General features: G+C 43.9%; 1 protein-coding gene across 2 annotated transcripts in view; it reads right to left on the bottom strand.

The window, feature by feature from the left end:
• The window catches only part of LOC147012025 (casein kinase I-like), a 93177-nt gene extending 72607 nt beyond the window's left edge, over nt 1-20570 (bottom strand). For both annotated transcript variants that reach the window (XM_085858021.1, XM_085858022.1), the window contains exon 1: nt 20099-20570. In XM_085858021.1, coding sequence (XP_085714147.1) covers nt 20099-20183 — 85 coding nt within the window. In that variant the 5' untranslated portion in view covers nt 20184-20570. The remainder of the gene's footprint in view (nt 1-20098) is intronic.
• Between the last annotated feature and the right edge of the window lie 5530 nt (nt 20571-26100).

The following is a 26100-nucleotide window of genomic DNA, read 5'->3' as shown; positions in this document are numbered from 1 at the left end:
CTCTCTCTCTCTCTCTCTCTCTCTCTCTCTCTCTCTCTCTCTCTCTCTCTCTCTCTCTCTCTCTCTCTCTCTCTCTCTCTCTCTCTCTCTCTCTCTCTCTCTCTCTCTCTCTCTCTCTCTCTCTCTCTCTCTCTCTCTCTCTCTCTCTCTCTCTCTCTCTCTCTCTCTCTCTCTCTCTCTCTCTCTCTCTCTCTCTCTCTCTCTCTCTCTCTCTCTCTCTCTCTCTCTCTCTCTCTCTCTCTCTCTCTCTCTCTCTCTCTCTCTCTCTCTCTCTCTCTCTCTCTCTCTCTCTCTCTCTCTCTCTCTCTCTCTCTCTCTCTCTCTCTCTCTCTCTCTCTCTCTCTCTCTCTCTCTCTCTCTCTCTCTCTCTCTCTCTCTCTCTCTCTCTCTCTCTCTCTCTCTCTCTCTCTCTCTCTCTCTCTCTCTCTCTCTCTCTCTCTCTCTCTCTCTCTCTCTCTCCGTCTCTCTCTCTCTCTCTCTCTCTCTCACTCTCTCTCTCTCTCTCTCTCTCTCTCTCTCTCTCTCTCTCTCTCTCTCTCTCCCCCTGCTGGCTGTTGGGTGTACTGTCGTGGCTGGCTTACTTCGTGTCGTGAGTACCTGTCCTCGGTTGTGCTGGTCTGTGTTCCCACATTGCCTATTTCGTTCCTCTGTGTTCGTGTTTTTTGTTTGTGACGTTTTCCTGTGTTTCCCCTCTGTGTAGAGAAGAGAGAGAGAGAGAGAGAGCGCCCGTCGTGGCGCTAGTCAGAGTATCGTCGGTTTTTTAGGCGGTGCCCTTTTAGTCGTTTTCAAAATTCAAAAACTTTTCGCTTTAAACCTTTATTTTGCTTTTTTATTTCGCTTATCTTTCCTTATTACTTACGAAATCTAAAGATTTTGTAAGTATATTGATGACTTCCGTCCTCTGTTTGTGTGTTTGTTTGTTTGTAGGCACGATAACCCGAGAACGGAAGAAGCTACCAATGTCAAATTACACCACGTGATTCAGGAGGGTGATGGCTAGCGCTGATTAGATTTTGGTCAAAATCGGTCAAAGGTCAAGGTCACAGTGAGGTCAAACATAATTCCGTAAATTCATGTGGAGAAATGGAGTATTTTTGCTTCGGTCGACGTTACGAGTTCGTTTTAACTTTGATTTTAATTTTGTCTTCGGTTTTTGCGATCGCTTAGGACGCTTAAACTCGGTTGTCGAAATTCTGGTAAAAATCGGATGTTTTGGAGACGTTTTAAGATTGTATAAAAAAAATTTTCACTCGCCGCGTCACGGCTTGTCACGTGGTGCAGCACGCTCGAGCAGACGCGGCGTTGAGTCACGTAAAGGTTTTGCATGTGCACGCTGACGGTGTTTTCGATAAAGATGGTGTTCAAAAGTCATTTTTTATCCCAATAAAGGTTATCGTCACATGCCTGACTCGCTAAGCCGTCGGATTATGTAAAGATTGTTGGTGGATGGCCGAATATTACGGTTTTGTGACTTTGATAAAATAATATTAAATAATTGCGTGGAGAAATGGAGATTTTTGCTTCGGTTGATGTTACGAGTTCGTTTTAACTCGGATCGCAATCCTGTTTTCACTTTTGGTGAAACACAGGTGAAAAAATGGTCCAGAAAGCTCCACAGGAGCTTCTTAAGTGAGGTCCTTATGGTGGTTTTCTCCGATTTATTTATTTTTCTTATTTACCTTTCGAAGCACATGAATGTTAATTTCCGAAGTCTAAACATTAATGGTGGTTCTAGTTTAGAACGCAAAGTTCAGGTAAAAGACCTGACTCGGCGTTTGCACCTGGACGTCTTGTTATTGCAAGAGACGCATGGAGATCTGACTGCCCAAGCCCAATGGAGAAGGCTCATGAAGGGTCAGTGGTTCATCAGTGATATCAATTCCTTCACTGCCGGGATTGCCTTCTTTGTCTCTCCTTCATTAACGCTCTCGCAAGTTCATTTTAATGAAATAATTCCTGGACGTCTGGCTTGTCTTCAGTTCATTGCAAACAATCAAATCTTTATTTTTGTAAACATTTACGCCCCCAATGAGAATGCTGAAAAGTATAACTTCTTCCTTAAACTAAAGGCCTTTCTAAGCACAGTTAACTTGAACTGTTGCTTTATAATGAGTGGTGACTTCAACTATACCCTTGACCCTGCTTTCGACAGAAACAGTGTGGAGCCACATCCAAAATCTGCCAAAACTTTGGAAAAAAATTATAAAAACTGTGGGACTCATGGATGTTTGGCGTATCCATTATCCAACACCCCAGACAACGTCAGTTCACCTGGTTAAGATGTGTTTCCCAGAGACACACTCTAGCTCGGTTAGACAGAATTTATGTCAATGCTACAATGCTTGATAAGATATTAAAATCTGATATCGTGCCCTCTCTTTTCTCTGATCATCTGGTGACAACATTCTCCTTTAAGCTTGCTCTGCAGCAACATGGCAGTCCGTATTGGAAGTTTAACGTCATGTTACTTGAGCATGTTACTTTTTGTGAAGCCTTTAGGGTGTTTTGGAATAGCCTCAACTAACGAAAGAATAGTTTAAGTAACCCTAGATTATGATGGGACTATGCAAAGGCACAGATTGCCGTCCTTTGCCAACAGTTCAATCACTTCTCATCTTTTAGTGTAAAAAAGGAGAGGATTGTACTGGAAAAAGAAATACTGAAATTACAATCTGATGTTGCAAACAACCCCAGTGCAACAAATAACCATCTGTTACTGGAAAAAAGGCCCGTACAAATGATCTTGTTGACTATCAAGTGAAAGGTGCTATGATCCGATTACGGATGGATCAGATTTATAATTTGGACTCTCCAACAAAATTTTTCTTTCATTTTGATGAAAAGACCACCCATCAAAGGCAAATTGAAACCTTAAGGCTCTCAACTGGGGACATTGTGACATCACAAAATAGCATAAAGAGGGAGATCTATAACTTCTTCTCAGACGTATTTATGGCAAATGATGTGATACGATATTTCACGTCTGATCTACCCACGTTAAGTGCTACTCAAAGGGACCAGCTTGATTCCTTACCTTCCTTGAAAGAACTTACACTCTCGCTTGCTTCTCTGCCGATTGGAAAATCTCCTGGACGAGACGGCCTCCCAGTCGAGTTTTACAAATCCTTTTGGTCCTTATTAGGTCCAGAGCTTTTGGAGGTCTTTACTAGTTCTTTACAATGTGGGGAATTGCCAATGAGCTGTTGTAGAGCAGTAATTACTTTATTACTGAAAAAAGGGGACCCTCAGCTTATTGGCAACTGGTGCCCAATCTCTCTTTTAACTTCCAACTATAAAATATTTTCCAAAGCTTTAGCTCGACACATCTCCCCCCTTCTAGAATCTTTGATTCAAAGTGATCAGTCCTACTGTATCCCAAACAGACAGATACATGACAACATATTCCAAATAAGAGATCTTTGGGATGTGTGTAAAGCTAAAAATGATAACCTTGATTTGATTATGCTCAACCAAGAGAAAGCTTTTGACCGTGTTAGTCATGCATATCTTTTCAAGGTTCTCGAGCGTTTTGGACTTGGTCCCAGGTTTACCTCCCTTATAAAACTCTTTTATCATGGCATTTCCTCAGTACTCAGAGTAAACTATGAACTGACTTCACTTGTAAAGGTTGGAAGGGGTATCCGTCAAGGATGTCCTTTAACTGGTATTTTGAACTCTAACTATCGAGCCTTCCCTAATCAAAGTTCGCAGCTTCTTAACTGGTTACACAAAGCTGCAAGTAAAACCTGTGAAAGTTTCTGCCTATGCTGATGATATTTGTGCCATTGTACGCACAAGCAAGGAGATCAAGAAACTGGTGGACTGTTTGAACTATTATGGTTTAGCTTCTTCAGCTGAAATAAACTGGAACAAGTGCCAGGCACTGTGGATCGGCCCATGCCAGCTGCCCATGCCTGTTCTTCCGGAACGCCTCACCTGGTCGAACAACGGAATGAAGTACCTTGGCGTTTTCATCGGTGATGCAGCAACACAAGCAAAGAATTGGGAGGGTCTCGCTGAAGCTCTCAAACAAAAACTGCTGAAATGGAAAGGCTTACTGACTTTGCTCTCTTATCGAGGCCGAGTCCTGGTCATCAATAACTTAGCAGCATCTCCATTGTGGCACAGGATCAAAGCCATACCACCTCCTGAACATTTTTTACTGAACATACAGAAAACCTTAACAAACTTTTTCTGGAGTGGAAAACACTGGCTTCGTCCACAGATCCTGAACCTTCCATTGGAGGAAGGTGGACAGGGTCTTGTGGACATCGTGTGCAGGACAATGGCCTTCGGCGTCGCCTCAACCTGGCGGCTTCTCTACGGTCCGTCGGACTTAGTCTGGAGGTCCGCCGCCATTCTCATCCTTCGTCAAACTGGTATGCTTGACTTTTCATCAGGATTATTTTTAATGAATACGAAATGTATTGATTTGTCCTTGCTTCCACCTTTTTATAATAGCATTTTAAATGCTTGGCGTGTTTTTATAGTTGACCATGATTATCTTTCCTACAACAAAGATATGTTTTTGAACGAACCTCTGTTTTACAACTATCTTTTTAAAAGAATAAGAACGGAACGTTCTTTTATCGATCATTTTATTCAGAACGGTGTCCATTGCGTTTCTGATGTAATGATTGACAATACGAGATGGTTGAGTGCTGTAGCACTAGCAACCAAGGTTGGCATACGGTCCTACCGCCAAGTATCTTTTTTATTATAGAAGTACTTCAGGTGTACCAGAGTTAAGGTACACTGGGAGAGATCTCCTCGCACTGGCGATTGCTCAACTGTGAGCGAATCAAATCCTCTCTTCCCAAATCTCGTACTCACTCCCACTGTCATGATCTCCGGTTCAATTGTAAAATATTTACCAAAAAATACATTTTGGAATCACACCACAAGTAGGTCTGAGGAAACGTCACATTTACCAGGCCTGTGTGAAAGCAATTCGACCTTCTTTAGGAACTTGGCAGTCAAGGAAGTGCCACAACTACTTGCCTCCAGAATACCCCTTCCACCCTAACTGGAAAGCCTTTTACCATGTTCTTATTCCAAAGAAAACTGCTGACCTGTCTTGGAGTCTGGCACATTGGGTATTACCGACCAATAAACTCCTACATGTTTTCTCCTCTGAAATACCTGACCAATGTCCCTTCTGTGGAACTCTCGAGACCTTGTCACATGCTTATGTTGAACGTGCACGCTTGATCCCTTTGTTTGGTTTGCTTTGTGAATTGTGAACTCCAAGCTTTCTTTGAACTTCACTTTAAAAGTTTTTATTTTTGGCTTTGGATCCAAAACACATCCACTGGAAGTGATTTTGGCCAATTTTCTCATTGCCACAGCAAATAAGTCAATATATCGCACAAGGAAAGCAAAAATTGAAAATATTTCAGGGTGTGCTGATAACCTTCTGGCTTTGTTTAAACTTTAAAGGAATCGTTTTTGCCCGTATTAAAATGGAATTTTCTTTTCACACTTCCATAAACAAAATGTGCATTTTTAAAAGTGTGTGGGCTCGAAACGATGCACTTTGTACTGTTCAAAATGGTCTATTAATCACAGACTGATCACTTTTGCTCTCATGATGTAACTTGTATTCTTGAATATGTAACTTTTGTGTCCTTATGAAAAATGTTTCTCCTTTATAAATCGGGTTTTATACTCTTGTAATAAAAGTCAAGTCTCTCTCTCTCTCTCTCTCTCTCTCTCTCTCTCTCTCTCTCTCTCTCTCTCTCTCTCTCTCTCTCTCTCTCTCTCTCTCTCTCTCTCTCTCTCTCTCTCTCTCTCTCTCTCTCTCTTTCTCTTTCTCTCTCTCTTTCTCTTTCTCTCTCTCTCTCTCTCTCTTCTCTCTTTCTCTTTCTCTCTTTCTCTCTTTCTCTCTTTCTCTTTTTCTCTCTTTCTCTTTCTCTTTCTCTTTCTTTTTCTCTCTTTCTCTCTTTCTCTTTCTCTTTCTCTCTCTCTTTCTTTCTCTCTTTCTCTCTTTCTCTCTTTCTCTCTTTCTTTCTTTCTCTCTTTCTCTCTTTCCTCTCTTTTTCTCTTTCTCTCTTTCTTTCTCTCTCTCTTTCTCTCTCTTTTCTTCTCTCCTTTCTTCTCTCTCTCTCCTTTCTTCTCTCTCTCTCTCTCCTTTCTTCTCTCTCTCTCTCCTTTCTTCTCTCTCTCTCTCCTTTCTTCTCTCTCTCTCCTTTCTTCTCTCTCTCTCTCCTTTCTTCTCTCTCTCTCTCCTTTCTTCTCTCTCTCTCTCCTTTCTTCTCTCTCTCTCTTTCTCTCTCTCTCTCTCTCTTTCTCTCTCTCTCTCTCTCTCTCTCTCTCTCTCTCTCTCTCTCTCTCTCTCTCTCTCTCTCTCTCTCTCTCTCTCTCTCTCTCTCTCTCTCTCTCTCTCTCTCTCTCTCTCTCTCTCTCTCTCTCTCTCTCTCTCTCTCTCTCCCCCCTTTCTTCTCTCTCTCTCCCGCCCTCTCTCGCCCCCTGCTGGCTGTTGGTGAGTCGATTGGAGTGTCATGGGGGCTGTGTGGTCTTGGTGAGCTGTGATCTGCCCCGTTTTCTCGCCTTTCTATCCCCTTTCGCATCGTTTTTCACCTCCCTTCCTTCGTTTCCTTCTACGCATCGTTATTTGTGCTCCCACCCTCCCCTCTTCGTTAGACCTCGCACTTATGCCTTCCCTTGCGCCGTCGTCACCCCACCCCGCCCATCTGTCCTTGTTATTTCACGGTTTGCCCTTCGGTTCATCTCTTCCCCTTCCCTCCCCTTTCCCCTGTTTTCTCCTCACATACCTTTTCCCCGAGATAGAGAGAGAAAGAGCCCACAGCTTCTTTGTGGATAGCTTTTAGTTGGCGGCCTATCCCGGCCATTCAACTGATCGTTTTTTCCTCACTGTAGCTGTGTTTATTTCCTTTGTTAACCTGTCTCGGCTCGTATTTAATTACTGCACGAGAGTAATCACCCCTCCTCCCCCTTCCTAAACATTACTTCGTATTCCCGTTATTCGGCATTTGAAGCATTAACACTAAAACATGGCGTCGTCTGTGTCCCGCCCGACGACGTCAGCGTCGAGGATCTCGTTATCGCCACAGGAAACATAGTCGGTACTGACAAAGTTCGTGCAGCCTCATGAATGAACAAACGTGTGGTAATCTTCGTGTCTGAGACAGAACTGGTTCACAGAATCGTATCTACCGGACTATCAACAGATGACGGACATTTCGTGCTCGTCTCCCCTCTCGACACACCGGCCGTGAAGGTCATGATCTCGAACGCTCCTCCTTTCCTGAAGAATCAGACAGTGATCTCCGAATTATCTCGTTATGGTCCTGTGGTTTCTCAGATCACTATGTTACCTTTACGGAGCCAGGACGATCGGACGAAGCATGTGATGTCTTTTCGGAGACAAGCTTATGTGGTGCTTCCTCCCTCCAATGCTGAAAGAACCTTGAACATCGTTTTAAAACTCAAAATTGATAATCATGATTACCAGGTCTACGTAACCACTGACACCCTGAAATGTTTCGAATGTGGTAATGTCGGACACTTGAAACGATCTTGCCCAAAGGCGACCTCGTCAAACGATGAAACAAACCTCGTCAATAAGGATACTTCTTCTTCTTCTTCTTCTTCTTCTTCTTCGACTGTGAGGGAAGCGAATTCCGTGTCCGGTAATAAGACCCAGGCCTCTCAGGCCTCTCAGTTCTCCCAGTCCTCCCAGTCCGATCGTCCAAACAGCAAAACGAATGTTTGGGATGGTTTCACCATCGTCTCATCAAGGAAGAGAAAGACTTTTCCTGATGGTCGTTTAACCCAGAAGAAGGAAGCATTTACAAACGAGGAATCTGTCGGTAATGTTCCTGCAGTTGTGACTGACGTCACTCTACAAGGCCTACCCGGAATGGACCCGGAATGGACCAGGACCCCGGTACCGACGACCAACAAGTTTACCCTACTTGCCGGTGAGAACAGAGACGTCTCCCTAACAGAGACCGCTTTACCTGTTATCGCAGTAAACAAAACTGTTTCACTCGTTAAAAACTCTCCTGTTGGAAAGTCCATCGACGGTGATACACAGACCACTAGTGATGAACCTGCTGTCACTTCGGTAAATGTTAACCCTGAATCCTTGTCAGCAGGAAATAGCGAAGCAAATGTTAACCCTGTAACTGCTCCCAGTCCATCACGTGGTGAAGCTGGAAATGCAGGAAATGTTAAAATGGATGTTTTACGAGAGACCCCCAAAGTACTGTATACCTCCATGCCGTTGGAGGTCGATAACACCGTTACGGTCGAGGGAAGCGAGATCTCTACATCCACTGATGGTGTTTCCGTTTCATCAAATCCCCGATTATTTCCATTCCTTCACCAGGAGATGTTCCCACAATGTTAGAGCACATAGACGTGGTAACCAGTACAGATCCATGTATCAATACTGATGACAGTATCGATATGCAGGACGGTACAAGCTTGTGTGACTCGGAAACTAAAATCGACTCTGACGAATCTGACCTGGAGGAAGCAAACAGGAACAGTCAGGTGGAAACGGTGGAGAAGCCGACCAGTCAAGGTCCTACCTCCTCTTAACAAATAAGACTCTTCTTACAAAATACATACAGGAAACGCAATATAAACCTGACGGAATACTTTCCAGATCTACCGTCCTTCCTTGAGTGTGCTCAGGCTATCGTACGGAAGCCCGACTTATTCGGTTTCCACCAGACACACTGTCACCGCTTAAAAAAACTGATTGCCAAGGTGAAAAGGGATCCTCATCAATTATCCCACTTTTGATCTTATTCTTAGAAGTTATTTTCCTCATGGCCAGTTTCTAGATTGGAACAATAAATGTTAATGGTGGTGGGAGTCCGCTCCGCAAGATCCAAATTAAACAGTTGGTAGAGGTCAACAGTCTTGACAAAGCTTTGTTACAAGAGACCCTTGCTGTCCGATCTGTTCAGGCTCAGTGGTGACTATTTATGGACAAGGAATGTTTCTTTAGTAACAACTCCACGTCGAAGGCAGGCATCATGTTTGTCTTTGGGAAACATTTCCATCCGTCCTGCCTTAAATTTATGAGTATTATTGATGGACACCTTGCCTCCGTGACCTTCTCTATCGATCAGGTCAAGTTCACAATTCTCAATGTGTACGCTCCAAGCAAAAATGACGAGCGGATCTCCTTTTTTGCCGAACTGAGAAAATCCCTGTAAACACTGGATTTGCAGACTTGTCTATTTATGGGTGGCGATTTTAACTGTACTGTTAATGCTTCATTTGACCGGAACGGGCCGGAACCCCAACCATGTACCGCAAAACTTTTTGCAAACATCATTGTGAAATATAATCTCCATGATATTTGGTGCACACAGCACCCTTCTGATCGGTCTTACTCATGGTGTCGTTGTTTAAACAACCACATCTCACTTGCGAGGCTTGATCGCATCTCTGTAAATTCTCATTTATTACATGGAGTTTATAAATCCGATATCGTGCCTTCTGGTTTCTCTGACCATTCCCAAGCTCGAGTCTTTATTCAACTCTCTAAACCACGTCCAGGGAGCTCTCACTGGAAATTCAATAACAGTTTACTAGAAAACCTCAACTTCATTCAGGTCTTTGAATCCTTCTGGACGGCTCTCCTCGAACAGAAGTTAAGAAGTTCCAATAACAGCTGATATGGTGGGATTTAGTAAAAACCCAAATTAAAGGGTTCTGTCAACAGTATCAGTTTTTCTCAACAAGGGCTGACCATGAAGTAAAGAAAATATTACAGTTCGAGATTTTACATCTCCAACGGGTCATCGGACAAAATAATAGCAACATACAAAAAACCTTAACTGAGAAACAGTCCTTATTAAAGGAAATAACGAGAGGAATGCACGTGGTTCCTCAGTTCGGATGAGGGTGCGACACCTGAATGAGGCAGACGTATCAACCAAGTACTTCTTTTCCTTAGAGAAACGTCTTCCCAGTAAACAGCTTTCTCAGCTGCGATTAGCAGATTCATCCATTATCTTTACACAACCAGTAATCAAACTTTTCGTGAAGGAATACTTTTCGAAAATATATTCAATGGAACAAATAAATCCTGTCGGTGTCGCCTCGATCTCCGTAGGCCTGCCAGTGTTGTGTGAAGATGGGCGTTCCCAACTGGAAAGACCCATCACCTTGGATGAACTTGGCACTGCCCTGCACGGCCTTGCCATTGGGAAAGCACCTGGATTGGATGGATTTAAAACCGAATTTTACAAGAAGTTTTGGCACCTATTGGGTCCAGAACTCATTAACACCTTGAACGCAAGCTGCCAGCTTGGAGAGCTACCTCAGAGTTGCCGGCGAGCTCTTCTTACCCTCATCCCCAAAAAGGGAGACATGCTGAGTATTGAAAATTGGCATCCCATCTCCCTGTTATGTACGGACTATAAGATATTTTCAAAAGTCCTGGCATCACGACCTACTCCTTATTTATCCTCGTTGTTGAAAGAAGACCAATGTTACTGTGTCCCAAAACGTTCCATCTTTGACAACATCTCCCTTGTGAGAGACATCATTGAACTGTGCAAGGAAAACCCTAAAGATTTTGGACTTCTTTTCCTTGATCAGGAGAAAGCCTTTGACCGTGTTGACCATCGGTACCTTTTCGAAGTACTTGAGTGGTTTGGACTTGCTTCAACCTTCATCTCTTATATTAAAATACTATACAATATTGTTTATAGAAGAAGAAGAAGAAGAAGACAATAATGTTTATAGTGTGGTTAAGATAAACAATGAACATGTTGCACCTTTGTCTATTAACAAGGGAATTAGACAAGGTTGCCCTCTTTCCGGGTTGCTTTATGCTCTCTCCATCGAACCCCTACTGGTTTCTTTGCGCTGTAGACGAACAGGGGTTAGTTTGTCCCAGCTTGAATGGCCCATCAAGGTACTGACATACGCCGATGACGTGTGTGTATTCGTACAAGATATCAATGACATTAACGTCGTTCGTTATTGTTTGTTCTTATTTGAAAAGGCTTCTTCAGCCAAAGTAAATTAGAACAAAACAAGCGCCCTTTGGCTCGGTCCGTTGTGCTACTTAGCGCCAAGACTTCCTGCTCCACTGCCATGGGCCAATGATGGTGTGAATTACCTTGGAGTGTTCTTAGGTAATAATACCACAGTAGCAAAAAATTGGGCTGGTCTGCTTGAGTTTGTTGAGGGTAAACTGCAAAAATAGAAAGGTCTGATCACACAACTGTCATATCGTGGAAGGGTCTTGGTCATCACACTGGTGGCCTCCACCTTATGGCACAGGTTCTTCGTGCTGCATCCTCCAGCGGTGTTGCTTCAACAGCTCCAGAAGTGCTTCGTGTCCTTTTTCTGGGATGGAAAACACTGGCTGCGACCTGGGGTCCTCAGTTTACCACTGACCGATGGAGGACAAGGCCTGGTCGACATAAAGAGCCGGCTAATGGCCTTTCGACTCTCGGTTGCTCTTCGCATGCTATACATACGACCCTCTCCACCATGGGTCAACGTTGCTCATCACCTTTTGCAACAGGCTGGGAGGCTAGGCTATGACCACTCTCTTTTCCTGATGGACCTTTCCAAAATCGACACATCCCCCCTCTCTGGTTTCTATCAGAGCATGCAAAATGCGTGGCAAGCTCTGACAATAACAAGAGCTACACATTCTTACACGAAACAGATGTTTCTGGAAGAACCTTTGTTCTACAACCACCTTTTCCATGATATGCCTCCTGATGGGTGTTTTATTCAACGCTTTACCGACAAGGGCGTTAAATCTGTCGCAGATCTTCTCAGCCCAAACGGCAGCTGGATCGGAGCTGATGCATTGTGTTGTGATAATGAAGTGCCGTACTGTGATTGGCGGCAACGGAGATTGGGCGGATGTGGCAGCACTGTGTATGGGGGTCGGTGGCTGGTGATGACTCGGTGGCTGGTGATGACTCGTATGCCGCGTGCTCCGTGGAGGGTCGTGCTGGAACAGTAATGGTATGTAGTATACTGTATTAGGAATGTAATTGGGATTAGAGTATGGAGTTTGCCTTCAGTATTATGTGTACAAGTTATTGTATTTTGTTATTCTTACCCTGTATATTTATGTTGTTGTCGATATGCGTATGGGTTTTGTGAGAATAAAGCCGATCGAAAAGGTTTATTGTTGATTACTACAACAATAATTTATTCTCACAAAACTTACCTGGTTGGATTGAACCAGAAGAGCGCCGAGGCCTACACTGGAATGGAGTGTTTGCTGAGACCAGAGAGGCTGGATTCGGATCCCAGTTCACCCACGGCGGCACAAAAATGGAAACACTGGTTGAAGACGTTCGAAAACTTCCTGGGAGCTCTACCACAGGATAATCTGGATAAGATGAGTCTGCTTACAAATTTTGTCTCACCAAGACTATACGAAACTATATCAGAGTGTACCATTTATGATGAGGCTATCCGTACTTTACAGTCACAGTACGTAAAGCCCACTAATGAAGTGTTTGCACGCCATCGTCTTGCAACTCGCCGCCAGCAGGTCGGAGAGTCCTTAGATGAATACCTTCTGACTCTGAAAACGTTAAGTAAAGAGTGTAACTTTGGGGCTGTAACAGCAACTCAACATTGCAAAGAATCCATCAGGGATGCCTTCATTAGCGGCCTGCAGTCACCACTGATCAGACAACATCTATTAGAGAATAAGACTTTAGATTTAGCTACCATGTTTGATCAGGCGAGATCTCTAGATTCAGCCCAAAGAAATTCAGAATCTTATTGTGTTATTCAACCCTTCCGTTCATTGGGTGCTGCCTCATCCAATCAGAATACCGGTGAAGTGGAACCCACAACTGTAATGGCTGCTACGGGAGTTAAATGTTTCTTTTGTGGTTTTTTAAAACACCCACGTGTAAAATGTCCGGCACGAGAGGCTGTGTGTCATAAGTGCCAGAAAAAGGGTCATTTTGCTAAGTGTGCCGTAGTACTTCATCAGTAGCTACTGGTGCTTGTGCAACTTCCTCTGATCAGGCAACGCTAGCGGCTGTGTCTTCTGCCGCTGCCCCAGGGGTGTTATCAAAGGCGGTTGTGAGGGTCACGCTCAATGGAGTGGAATTGGATGGCCTTATGGATAGTGGTAGTTCAGAAAGTTTTATCCATCCCGACCTCGTTAAGTGCCATTCCTTAAGTGTACATCACACCCAAGGCAATGTTTCCATGGCATCTACTTCCTTCACCGCTCAGACATCAGGGTTCTGTCGAGTCAATATCAAAGTAAACGGTCGGTGCTACCAAGATGTGCGTCTGTCCATACTCCCTCAGCTGTGTTCAGATATAGTTTTGGGCCAGGATTTTCAGGGACTGCATGATAGTGTTACACTGACATATGGAGGTAGTTTGCCTCCTCTTGTTATCTGTGGACTCAGTACACTATGTGTTGACCCTCCAGAACTGTTTGCCAACTTGACAGCTGATTGTTATCCTGTTGCTGCTCGATCACGCCGGTACTCTCCCGATGATCGTAAATTCATTGAAAAGGAAATTCAAAGGATGTTGAAGGAAGGTATTATAGAGCCCAGTAACTCCTCTTGGCGTACACAGGTTGTTGTCGTTAAGAACGAAACTCACAAGAAACGCTTAGCCGTGGACTATTCAGAAACTATCAACAAATTTACACTTCTTGACGGGTATCCTCTGCCTCGTATAGATGACACTGTTAACAAGATTGCTCAATACCGTGTTTTTAGTACGATTGACCTCCGTAGTGCGTATCATCAAATCCCCATCAGAAATGAAGATAAGCCATACACCGCGTTTGAGGCCTGTGGACGCCTTTATCAGTTTGCTCGGGTTCCCTTTGGCGTCACCAACGGAGTGGCTTGCTTCCAACGTATCGTGGATTCATTCATCCAAGAAGAAGAACTGCTTGGAACATTTGCTTACTTAGACAACATTACTATTTGCGGCATGACTCAGGAAGAGCATGATGCTAATCTCACGAAATTTCTTGAGGCTGCGAAGAGAAAGAATATAACTTACAATGAAGACAAATGCATCTTTTCAACTAACAGGCTCAGTATTCTCGGATATGTGGTGGAAGGAGGGGAAATGCGCCCGGATCCTGAACGACTCCGACCCTTACAGGATTTGCCTGTGCCTCGGGACATGAAATCGCTCCGACGCATCCTTGGCTTCTTTGCCTATTATTCACAGTGGATATATCACTACTCAAGCAAGATCCGCCCACTGTGTGCCACTACTACATTTCCCATGACAAGGGAAGCAGAAGCGGCTTTCCATCTTCTTAAGCAAGACATTGAAGGTTCAGTGGTGAGGGCGATTGACGAATCCATACCCTTCGAAGTTGAGACCAATGCTTCGGATGTAGCAATTGCTGCAGTCCTCACCCAGGCAGGACGTCCGGTAGCCTTCTTTTCCCGAACCCTTCAGGGACCCGAATGTCGTCATGCTTCTATTGAGAAGGAGGCCCAGGCTATTATTGAAACAGTTCGCCACTGGAGACAGTATTTGACAGGTAGACATTTTACTATAAAGACAGATCAACGATCAGTGAGCTATATGTTTGATAAGCAGCATAAAAATAAGATAAAGAATGATAAGTTCATGCGTTGGAGGATGGAATTATCTTGCTATGATTTTGACATTGTGTATCGTCCTGGTCGAGAAAACATTCCCTCTGATACATTCTCCAGGTCTTATTGTGGGATGGCATGCCACGATCGACATTCACTGTTTAACCTCCACGAAGCCTTGTGCCACCCAGGGGTTACCCGCTTATACCATTTTGTGAAATCTAAGAATACGCCATATTCTGTGGAGGATGTCCGGCAGGTTGTTGGATCTTGTAGAATATGCGCAGAATGCAAGCCCAAGTTTCACCAACCAGATAAGACTCGACTCATAAAAGCTACTCAGCCATTTGAGCGTCTCAATATGGATTTCAAGGGGCCTCTTCCGAGTACAGATAAGAACCAGTATTTTCTTAACATTGTGGACGAATATTCACGGTTTCCTTTTGTATTTCCTTGTGCCGACATGACCACTTCCACGGTTATCAAGTGCCTCTGTCAGCTGTTCGCTATTTTCGGAATGCCGGCTTACATTCATTCGGACCGGGGACCCTCCTTCATGAGCAAGGAATTACAAGACTTCCTTGCCAGTAGGGGGATCGCTGGTAGCAGAACTACTAGCTATAATCCTCAAGGGAATGGCCAAGTGGAGAGGTTCAATGGTACCATTTGGAAGGCAATCACAACGGCTCTAAAATCCCGTAATCTACCCATCAAATGCTGGCAGACTGTTCTGCCTGATGCTCTCCACTCAATTCGTTCACTGTTGTCCACAGCAACCAATGCTACCCCTCATGAAAGACTTCTGAACTATTCTCGTCGTTCTTCCTCGGGAGCCTCGGTGCCTACTTGGCTCTGCAATCCTGGGCCAGTCCTGCTGAAGCGTCACGTACGCACGAATAAAACTGATTCCCTTGTGGATGAAGTCGACCTCCTCCAAGCAGGACCCTACTATGCCCATATTCGCTACCCGGATGGCAGGGAAACTACGGTCTCTGTTAGACACTTAGCCCCAATTGGAACCCCATCCAAGAGTGAACCCCAAATTCTACCTCAGGCTTCTGAAGAAAATGTAATTCCCCAGGGTAGTCCCCAAGACGCACCCTGCTCAGAGGGGGGTGATCTCGTTCCTGATATGGTTCCTGCAACTCCACAGCAATCAGATGCTGTGGATAACCCTCCAGTGCCAAGAAGATTCGGTCGCACCATTCGTCCTCCTATTAGACTAGATTTATAGAGATAGATTTCTCGGAAGGGGGTGAATGTTGTGATAATGAAGTGCCGTACTGTGATTGGCGGCAACGGAGATTGGGCGGATGTGGCAGCACTGTGTATGGGGGTCGGTGGCTGGTGATGACTCGGTGGCTGGTGATGACTCGTATGCCGCGTGCTCCGTGGAGGGTCGTGCTGGAACAGTAATGGTATGTAGTATACTGTATTAGGAATGTAATTGGGATTAGAGTATGGAGTTTGCCTTCAGTATTATGTGTACAAGTTATTGTATTTTGTTATTCTTACCTATGTATATTTATGTTGTTGTAGATATGCGTATGGGTTTTGTGAGAATAAAGCCGATCGAAAAGATTTATTGTTGATTACTACAACACATTGGCAATCCTGGTCGGTGTGCGATCCTCTCGAATCGTGGCACGCATATTATGTAGTGTGCTTTGGACATACACACAGCTCGCACCTGCTTGGGAGCAAGACCACCAAAACAATGAACAAAATGCACATCCAATACCTTCTCTCTCTCCCTTTCCTGAACTCGTATGTGCTTTTTCTCTTGCCAGCCCTCTTCCTTGTCCCCCTTTTAACGTAGGCTTCAATGGCCTTCCCAAACAAAAAGACCTTTATTTCCATCCACTGGGACCATACTCTGTGCAGAGCGTTGGTGCTGCCGAAGCAGTCTCCTTGGCTATTGGGTACAATCCTGGACGGGTCGCCACTCCGACACAGGATACCAGCATGCTGGCACTCATTTTGCCAACCTCGGAAGGATGACAGGCAGAGTCAACCCCACCTGGTATTAATTCAACAGCCGAGTGGGATTTGAACTCAGGATTCTCGGATCCTAAGCCCACCACCCTAACCATTAAGCCAACACCAGGCATATACCTTTATTTGGGTTGTGTAAAATTTATTTCGCAACGGCAAATAACACAGCAGAAGGTTCGATGGAGAGACCTCTTACCTTGTTCTCCCCATTGTTTTTGTAACTGGAAAGGTTTTTATCACCCTCCTGTGCCACCACGACATGGTGACCTCCAATGGAGACCAGTACACTGGATCCTTCCTTCTAATCACTTATTACACCGTTTTTCAAATCTGATTGTAGATGAATCTCCTTTTTGTAAAAATCTGAAAATCTTTTTCACATCTGTGTTGAATGCCAACGGTTGGCACCTTTATTTATTTTACTTCGGATTTGTTTTGTGAGGTTTGGTTTGATTTTTAACACTTGTGTGTTCATCTACGGATTGGATATCCCACACAAAAATTCCAATGCTGTGTTCGCCAATTTCCTGCTTGCTCAGGCAAAGATGGCGGTATATAAGTCAAGGAAAAGAAAACTTGATGGTGTTGGAGAAAATGATGAAGATGCTTTGTTTTTGTTCCAAAACCTTGTAATGAGTCGTGTTAAATTGGATTTTGCGTTCTTTCCAGTAACTGGAAGATAACCACAGATCGAATCAAAATGGTGTCTAAAGCAAGTTATTTTTAAAGTCCGAGAGGAATGTTTATCCTTTTGTGAAATGTTCTGTATATTATAATCCACCCGATTCATCCTTTCCTTTCTTCAGAAATTGTTTCGTGGTTTTCTTTTTTTCCCTGAAATGAAAATGTAACTCCCATTTGGGGGCTTTCTTTTCTATTTTATAATAAAAAGTTACAAAAGTCTCTCTCTCTCTCTCTCTCTCTCTCTCTCTCTCTCTCTCTCTCTCTCTCTCTCTCTCTCTCTCTCTCTCTCTCTCTCTCTCTCTCTCTCTCTCTCTCTCTCTCTCTCTCTCTCTCTCTCTCTCTCTCTCTCTCTCTCTCTCTCTCTCTCTCTCTCTCTCTCTCTCTCTCTCTCTCTCACTCTCTCACTCTCTCACTCTCTCACTCTCTCACTCTCTCACTCTCTCACTCTCTCACTCTCTCACTCTCTCACTCTCTCACTCTCTCACTCTCTCACTCTCTCACTCTCTCACTCTCTCACTCTCTCACTCTCTCACTCTCTCTCATTCTTTTTCTCATTTTGTCCTGTCACGTCCTGATACGTTCAGTGTACTAGCTCTTCCATGAGCCTCGACTGCATACAAAAAAGTACAAGGGACGTGTATCATGCCAATATGCGTCTTGCCTCTGAATTGAAATAAACGTTTGACTTGAAGCCAATGCACCAGTAAACGGGAAGCCATTCGAGGTCACAGCTTGTAAACATTCCACCATTCATTTCAGGGAAATTCATCCAAAGATGCGGAATTGAACAATCAATTTTAAAAGTTCAAATCAAACCGGAGCAATCAATATAATAAATACGAACTACCGAATTAAAAGATTTCGAGGAAGGAATATAATTCAACCTCACACATTTATACCTGTATGTTTTGTGAATGTTAATACATTGTACTGTACTCGGTGGGATCACATCAGCGTGGAGTTTAAGGGACCAGATGTATTAATTAATTAATAATTAATTAATACATCAACAGATCAAGTGGCTTGGTCGTGGTGGAGTGCGCCCGAGTGCCTGAACTTGGCATAAAACTGTTGGGAATAAGGTGAGAAAGGTAAATTCAACTCCACTCACTACCTGTTTACCTGGGGGGACAACGTCCTCGTTTACGAGCAAGTAAACTACAGCTTCTCAAATTCAAATGGAAGCTTTGACTACAACAGGTCACAATTTACTGTCAGCGCGTGGAGGAATCAACGACATAATGCCGTGACGTCATCACCCATCATCTCGGGTTGGGGGAGGAGGAGGGGGGGGGAGGGTGTCGGTGATTTTAAATATGAAGACGATGAAATTGTAATTGAAAGGCGCATGCAGATTGCGGAAGGTCAACGATGTCGCAGAATTGTACTGTACGCAGTGATACTGTGGTTAAAGGTGAATGGTGTACATCAAGTAATATGACGTACCGATATAACAGTGAAGGTAGGTGGCATTGATGATGATATAATACATGATGATAACGGCTGTAGGTGGCATTGATGATGATATAATACATGATGATAACGGCTGTAGGTGGCATTGATGCTGATATAATACATGATGATAACGGCTGTAGGTGGCATTGATGATGATATAATACATGATGATAACGGCTGTAGGTGGCATTGATGATGATATAATACATGATGATAACGGCTGTAGGTGGCATTGATGATGATATAATACATGATGATAATGGCTGTAGGTGGCATTGATGCTGATATAATACATGATGATAATGGCTGTAGGTGGTATTGATGATGATATAATATATGATGATAACGGCTGTAGGTGGCATTGATGCTGATATAATACATGATGATAACGGCTGTAGGTGGTATTGATGATGATATAATATATGATGATAATGGCTGTAGGTGGCATTGATGCTGATATAATACATGATGATAATGGCTGTAGGTGGTATTGATGATGATATAATATATGATGATAATGGCTGTAGGTGGCATTGATGCTGATATAATACATGATGATAATGGCTGTAGGTGGCATTGATGCTGATATAATACATGATGATAATGGCTGTAGGTGGCATTGATGATGATATAATACATGATGATAACGGCTGTAGGTGGCATTGATGATGATATAATACATGATGATAACGGCTGTAGGTGGCATTGATGATGATATAATACATGATGATAACGGCTGTAGGTGGCATTGATGCTGATATAATACATGATGATAATGGCTGTAGGTGGCATTGATGATGATATAATACATGATGATAACGGCTGTAGGTGGCATTGATGATGATATAATACATGATGATAACGGCTGTAGGTGGCATTGATGATGATATAATACATGATGATAATGGCTGTAGGTGGTATTGATGATGATATAATATATGATGATAACGGCTGTAGGTGGCATTGATGATGATATAATACATGATGATAACGGCTGTAGGTGGCATTGATGATGATATAATACATGATGATAACGGCTGTAGGTGGCATTGATGATGATATAATACATGATGATAACGGCTGTAGGTGGCATTGATGATGATATAATACATGATGATAATGGCTGTAGGTGGCATTGATGATATAATACATGATGATAACGGCTGTAGGTGGCATTGATGATGATATAATACATGATGATAACGGCTGTAGGTGGCATTGATGATGATATAATACATGATGATAACGGCTGTAGGTGGCATTGATGATGATATAATACATGATGATAACGGCTGGGTGTGTTATCAATGTTAAGGTTGTATTCGTGACCATCAGGAGAACAGTGTTTACCATCACAGATCAGCCAGAGGCTATAAAATGGTCTCGGATCGACGTACCCAGGTAGATGTCCCCAAACGATCCGCTCCCGATTTTCCTCCCGAGCCGAAACTTGCTCCCCACGCGGAGCTCCATCCGTGACATGTCGGCAAAGTAATCGGATCCGGCTTAGTTCAGCTTGACCATCCTGGTCCTTTGTTGTTGTTGTTGTTGTTGTTGTTGTTGTTGTTTTTCCCCGCCCCTCCCCCCTCCTTCCAAGGGTTCGTGTCCGAGAGCGTCGCGGAGATGGACAAAGAATACCAACAAACAAACGGACTGAGCCAATGACGATATCATTCGATCGGTGACTCTTTAACGCGTTATTTAAGCAATTATAATAATCTACTACACGATCTCGGGATAATATATAATATATTAATATATCGCTTTGTTGTTCCACCGGATCTCACGGACGGACGGACGGGAGTAAAGGATGCGCCGCGCAAATCGGGAACGCGGCTCCGCAATCGCAAGATCCGCAGCGCGCGCCCGACGTCATCCGTACCGGGTGACGTCACTCGGCGCGAAATTCAAGTTCTCCGCAAAATTGCGTCGTTCGTGCGTCAGTCGACCTGTCATCGTGCCTGCGCTACACCAACACCGGAGGGCGGAGACCGTTCACCCATCACCACGCAATTACCACCAACATCCCTGTGCCCCCTCTACCCCCAATTCCTAGGGACCTATCTCATTACAATTTTTTACTACTACTCTTTATGCTGCCACTACATTTCTACAGGAGCCATTCCCATCCATTAACTACTCTCTGGGAAAAAGGCCCTTTCCTCGTTATTGTCTGAACTCTCCTCGTCTTCACTTCCAGACTGTGGTCCCTGGTCCTACTACTGTCTACTCTGCTGAGAAACTCTTCACTTTTGTCTACACACTTCATTATCTTAAAAATTCTCAATCAAAACCCCCCCTCGTAATCACCTCCTTTCTCATGCACGAGGGGCTGATCCGTTTGTTTGTGGCCCAAAGTACTTACAGACATGGTAGGATGATGAAAGTTATTGAATATAAAGATATCTCCTTGTTATCACGACATGTATGCATCTTATGACCCTCGCCGAGGGAGAGGGGACGGCATTTGGGTCTGTTTGTTTGTCTGTTTGTTTGTTTGTTTGTTTGTTTGTCTTTGTTTGTTTGTTTGTTTGTCTTTGTTTGTTTGTTTGTTTGTCTTTGTTTGTCTGTTTGTTTGTCTTTGTTTGTATGTTTGTTAATTGCCCGAATCCTTCGGATTTCGGAAATTATGTTGGTCGGTTGTGTGTGTCATTCTGTGTGTCTGTCTGTCGATCTGTTTGTTTGTGTGTTTGTTTACCCTGTAGTAGCCACACCGTTTCAGCGATCATGACCAAACTGGGTACAGACGTCGGCCATGGTCCAACTTAGACACTTGTTTTTGGTGAATCTAGGTCAAAGGTCAAGGTCAAGGTCACCAAAAAACCGAAATTCTTATTTTCGCAATAACGTCCGCTAAAATGGTCGTATCGACTTCAAACCAAATCCAAAATGTGCATCTTCCAATTCTGCATCCAACCATATGTTTCATTGGGGTGTCACACCAACACCCTTCTTTAGCGGTCGGGGGTCGAATGTCAGGGGGGTCGGGGTCAAAACTTTCAAACTGCGATAAAAACGCCATTTCAAGTCCGATTGACTTCCAAGTTATGATCATGACCAAACTAAGTGCTATAACTCATTAAACAGTAACACTATCGACTTATAAGAACCAAATTGATTTCCAGGTTTTTGTTTTTTCAGAGATCATGGAGATATGACAAAGGTATTCCGGCAATTCCTTGCTCAACGAGAAATTTAATTTGTTTGTTTGTTTGTCCGCACAGAACTCGTGTTTTTCTCTGCAACCGCTTGTCGGATTGAGACGAAATTTTCACCATTGGTGCAACTACTCATGTAGAATGTTGTGATGATAATTATGATGTCATAGGTCACGTGGTGTGGCAGCCATATTGGAAAAATGGGAAATTTTTTGGACCTCTATATTGGATATTAGATTTAAGAAAAATATTAAATATTGTTTTTCTCTGGAACTGCTGAATCAATCGACGTGAAACTTCAGAATTGTGGTCCAGCAGTGATTTCATCTCCATGCAGAGTTTCAGGCTGTGAGGTTTTATTGTTTTGGAATTATGGAGGACACACACACTTCCTTTTATTAGTGTACATACATACATATACTGTACATCATAAATCATAAATATATGTGGAAAAATTACAGGCCCAGACCAGGAATTGAACCCAGGTCCTCCAAAAAAAATCATACCAGTGCTTTGCCATCTGAGGTATCTGAACAACCCACTGATTGAGCACCACAATTCTTCCACATATATACTCGTAAGTGCTAATTTTTTTCCTAATGGACAACAGGAACAACAACCATGGTCAACCACATAGTCTTCCCCCTGTGGGGGGACCCTCTCGAGAGCAGGTCCTAGCTGCAGCGAGTGCCCCAGAAGCAATGGGGGGGGAAAAGAGTGGCACTTATATATGTGGAAGAATTGTGTTACTTAGCAAGTAGGTTGCCCAGATAGCTCAGATGATAGTAAGATGGAAGGTAGAAGAGTAGGATGGTAGAACACTGGTATTGCTTTCCAGAGGACCTGGGTTTGATTCCAGGTCTGGGCCTGTAATTTTTTTTCCCAGATATATTTATGATGGTTCTTTTCTGTTCACTTCTCATTATGTGTTTAAAAAAAATACAAAATTCCTGCCATTTCACCATCATCCACCAATTCTCGTGTGCTATTCCTCAATTTAGGCCGTGTTACGTTCCACTGGGAAGTGAAATTTCGTGACAGAAACTTACTTATGGATGAAAGTCGGCTGTATAGTGTATTAATACCAGTTGTTCACAATGGTATAAGGTATCTGGGCATCTCCTCAATACCTGGGCAGGTATCTCTTCAAGTCCATAAGCCGGCACGAAGGGGTGAAAAGTCAGCGATTGTCGCGAGCTGTGTCGGGCGGTGGCCAAACTCATTGGGCGTGAGAACCAATCAGAGGACGCCACACAGTCACGTGACAGCTCTCCATTCGGAGAAACTTGCATGTGGAGGCAGTTCAAGATGGCCGCGCCCATGGATAACATGTGGTGATCGGCCTAAAATATTTTCATTTTTTTTTTGACATTTTTCACTGTTTACAAGACATCTATGGAATATGAAGTGCATCGTACATGTGAGGGCAGCCCCACGCACAGCGAAACTGATAAAACTGAGGCACAAAAGCTGGTCAAAAATCAAGGAAAGTGGGAAACTCTGGTGTAACGTGGACGTGGATTGCCCAGAAAGCGAATTGGCACGGCAACGTTTGGGAGATTGGGAATGTGAAGAGTTCCCCCTGATGGTGGGTATCACCAGTTGTGCTATAATGCGTTTTGTTACACAACAAATATCCAGAGGAAGATTGCCCATCATGGTAGTTGGAGTGCTGATGATGCCTCTGCCAGAGAAGTGCCCATTCCTGTCAGCCAGCCAACAAGAGAGAACAGGGGTGATATCTCATGTTTTCTCCTTGAAGCACCATCATATTTGAAACGGGCAAGGGATCAACCGCAAGGCTTCTCAATTTGACCACCATCGAAAACACTATGGGTTCCACCAAGGCCCGGTCTGTGTTGGGGTATCAAGTGTTCACTGGATGCGACACGACAAGTGCTTTCGTTGGCAAAGGCAAACGAAAAGGTGTGAAGCTCATGCTGCAAAACAGTGAGTCTCTACAGACATTCGCACAAATTGGTGACGGTGTTACGGTTTCCTGTGAGGTGTTCGAAACGTTGGAGAAATTCGTCTGCAGCCTGTATGGTGTGAAGTGCTCGTCCCTGAATGAAGCACGCCATCGACTCTTCTGCACCAAAGCCCTGGGTGAGCAAAGGATTCCTCCTTGCCAAGACGCATTGGTGAAACATATCCTTCACGTCAATTACCAAACATACCTCAACAAGCAAGCATTGAGCAGGATTATGGACATCCCTGACCCCAATGAGAATGGATGGCAAGTAATTGATGGATGCGTATCCGTGAGGTGGTATACAGGTGATGTAGCTCCACGTGGCCTGTTATCCCATGAATCTTGTGGCTGTGAGAAGAGCAGATGTTTGGCAAACCAGTGTAAATTCGTCGTGCAAATGTTCGTTGCACAGATTTGTGCTCATGTACAGGTTGCGAAAATGTTGAAGATTCAGCAGTTGAACTAGAGTTGGTGAACGATCACAGTGATGGTTCAGGTGATGATTCAAGTGATGGTGAATAGTGTCCATCTAGGTGTCTGTGCCTGACTTGCTTGTGCCGGTGTCTGTGCCCGACTTGCTTGTGTAACGTGACTTGCTTGTGTAAACTGACTTGCTTGTGTAACGTGACTTGCTTGTGTAACGTGTCTTGCTTGTGTAACCTGACTTGCTTGTGTAACGTGACTTGCTTGTGTAACCTGACTTGCTTGTGCAACCTGACTTGCTTTTGTAACCTGACTCGCTTGTGTACCTGACTTGCTTGTGTAAACTGACTTGCTTTTGTAACCTGACTCGCTTGTGTACCTGACTTGCTTGTGTAAACTGACTTGCTTGTGTAAACTGACTTGCTTGTGTAAACTGACTTGCTTGTGTAAACTGACTTGCTTGTGTAACCTGACTTGCTTGTGTAAACTGACTTGCTTGTGTAACCTGACTTGCTTGTGTAAACTGACTTGCTTGTGTAACCTGACTCGCTTGTGTACGTGACTTGCTTGTGTAACGTGACTTGCTTGTGTAACGTGTCTTACTTGTGTAATCTGACTTGCTTGTGTAACCTGACTTGCTTGTGTGACCTGACTTGCTTGTGTAAACTGACTTGCTTGTGTAACCTGACTTGCTTGTGTAAACTGACTTGCTTGTGTAAACTGACTTGCTTGTGTAACCTGACTTGCTTGTGTAACGTGACTTGCTTGTGTAACCTGACTCGCTTGTGCAACGTGACTTGCTTGTGTAACGTGACTTGCTTGTGTAACCTGACTTGCTTGTGTAACCTGACTTGCTTTTGTAACCTGACTCGCTTGTGTACCTGACTTGCTTGTGTAAGACTGTAAGTGTACCTGTGCCTGACTTGCATGCTTTGATCATGACATGTAATATATTCTCTCTGAACTTTGTCCGTCTGTTGTGGTTTGTTTACACGGGATCTCCCCAACCTCCTTACGTCCGACCGCCCTGTGCGGGGGGGGGTCTTCATTCTTCCATTGTCGGCCACGGTAAAATGGATGGGCTGAGGAAATCGCAAAAGTCGGCAGCAGGAATGAAACTCCAATGACCGCTTGCACGAGCAGTTCTCCAACCGTAATGTCCACTACACAGTCAATGACATTGGTGTGAAATCACCAGTAGTCAAAATTGCAGTGTACGATTAACGATTATGTAGCGGAACAGTGATTTTTCTCTCGAACCCTGCAAAAACATGTACTTCTGGGTTGTGGCCATCACCATTTTGTCCACAATTCCCCCAGTTCCTCCGACTGGAGAGCTGTCACGTGACCCGTGTGGCGTTCTCTGATTGGTTCTCACCCCAATGAGTTTGGCCATCGCCCTACGCAAATCGCGACGAAATCGCTGACTTTTCGCCCCTTTTCCGCCCCTTTTCGCCCCTTTTCCGCCCCTTTCCGCCCCTTTCCGCCCCTTTCCGCCCCTTTTTCGCCCCTTTTTCGCCCCTTTTTCACCCCTTCGTGCCGGGTTATGAACTTGAAGAGTTATACCATCGTGAAGAACAGGTAATAATACACTATACAGCCGACTTTCATCCACAACTAAATTTCTGTCATGAAACTTGATTTCTAAGCGTTTCCTATGTAACAAGGCCTAATTGGCCCAGTCTTCTCTTCACTCTTTCCTTCCCCCCCTGTGTGCTTAAATGTCCATGGAATCAGAAAAAAATAAATAAATTATATTGATTTTTTTAAGTAATAAAGAGCTGAACGTGGTTTTTTTATTCTAATAATTTTTTGAGGTGTTTAGGTACAGGTAAAAATTAAAAAA

The sequence above is a fragment of the Eptatretus burgeri genome, chromosome 15 (assembly GCF_056783735.1).
Source record: "Eptatretus burgeri isolate ZD-2024b chromosome 15, Ebu_testis_v1, whole genome shotgun sequence".
NCBI classification, from domain to species: domain Eukaryota; kingdom Metazoa; phylum Chordata; class Myxini; order Myxiniformes; family Myxinidae; genus Eptatretus; species Eptatretus burgeri.
Note: the sequence above shows the minus strand (reverse complement) of the source record. Positions and strands in the feature narration are given on the sequence as shown.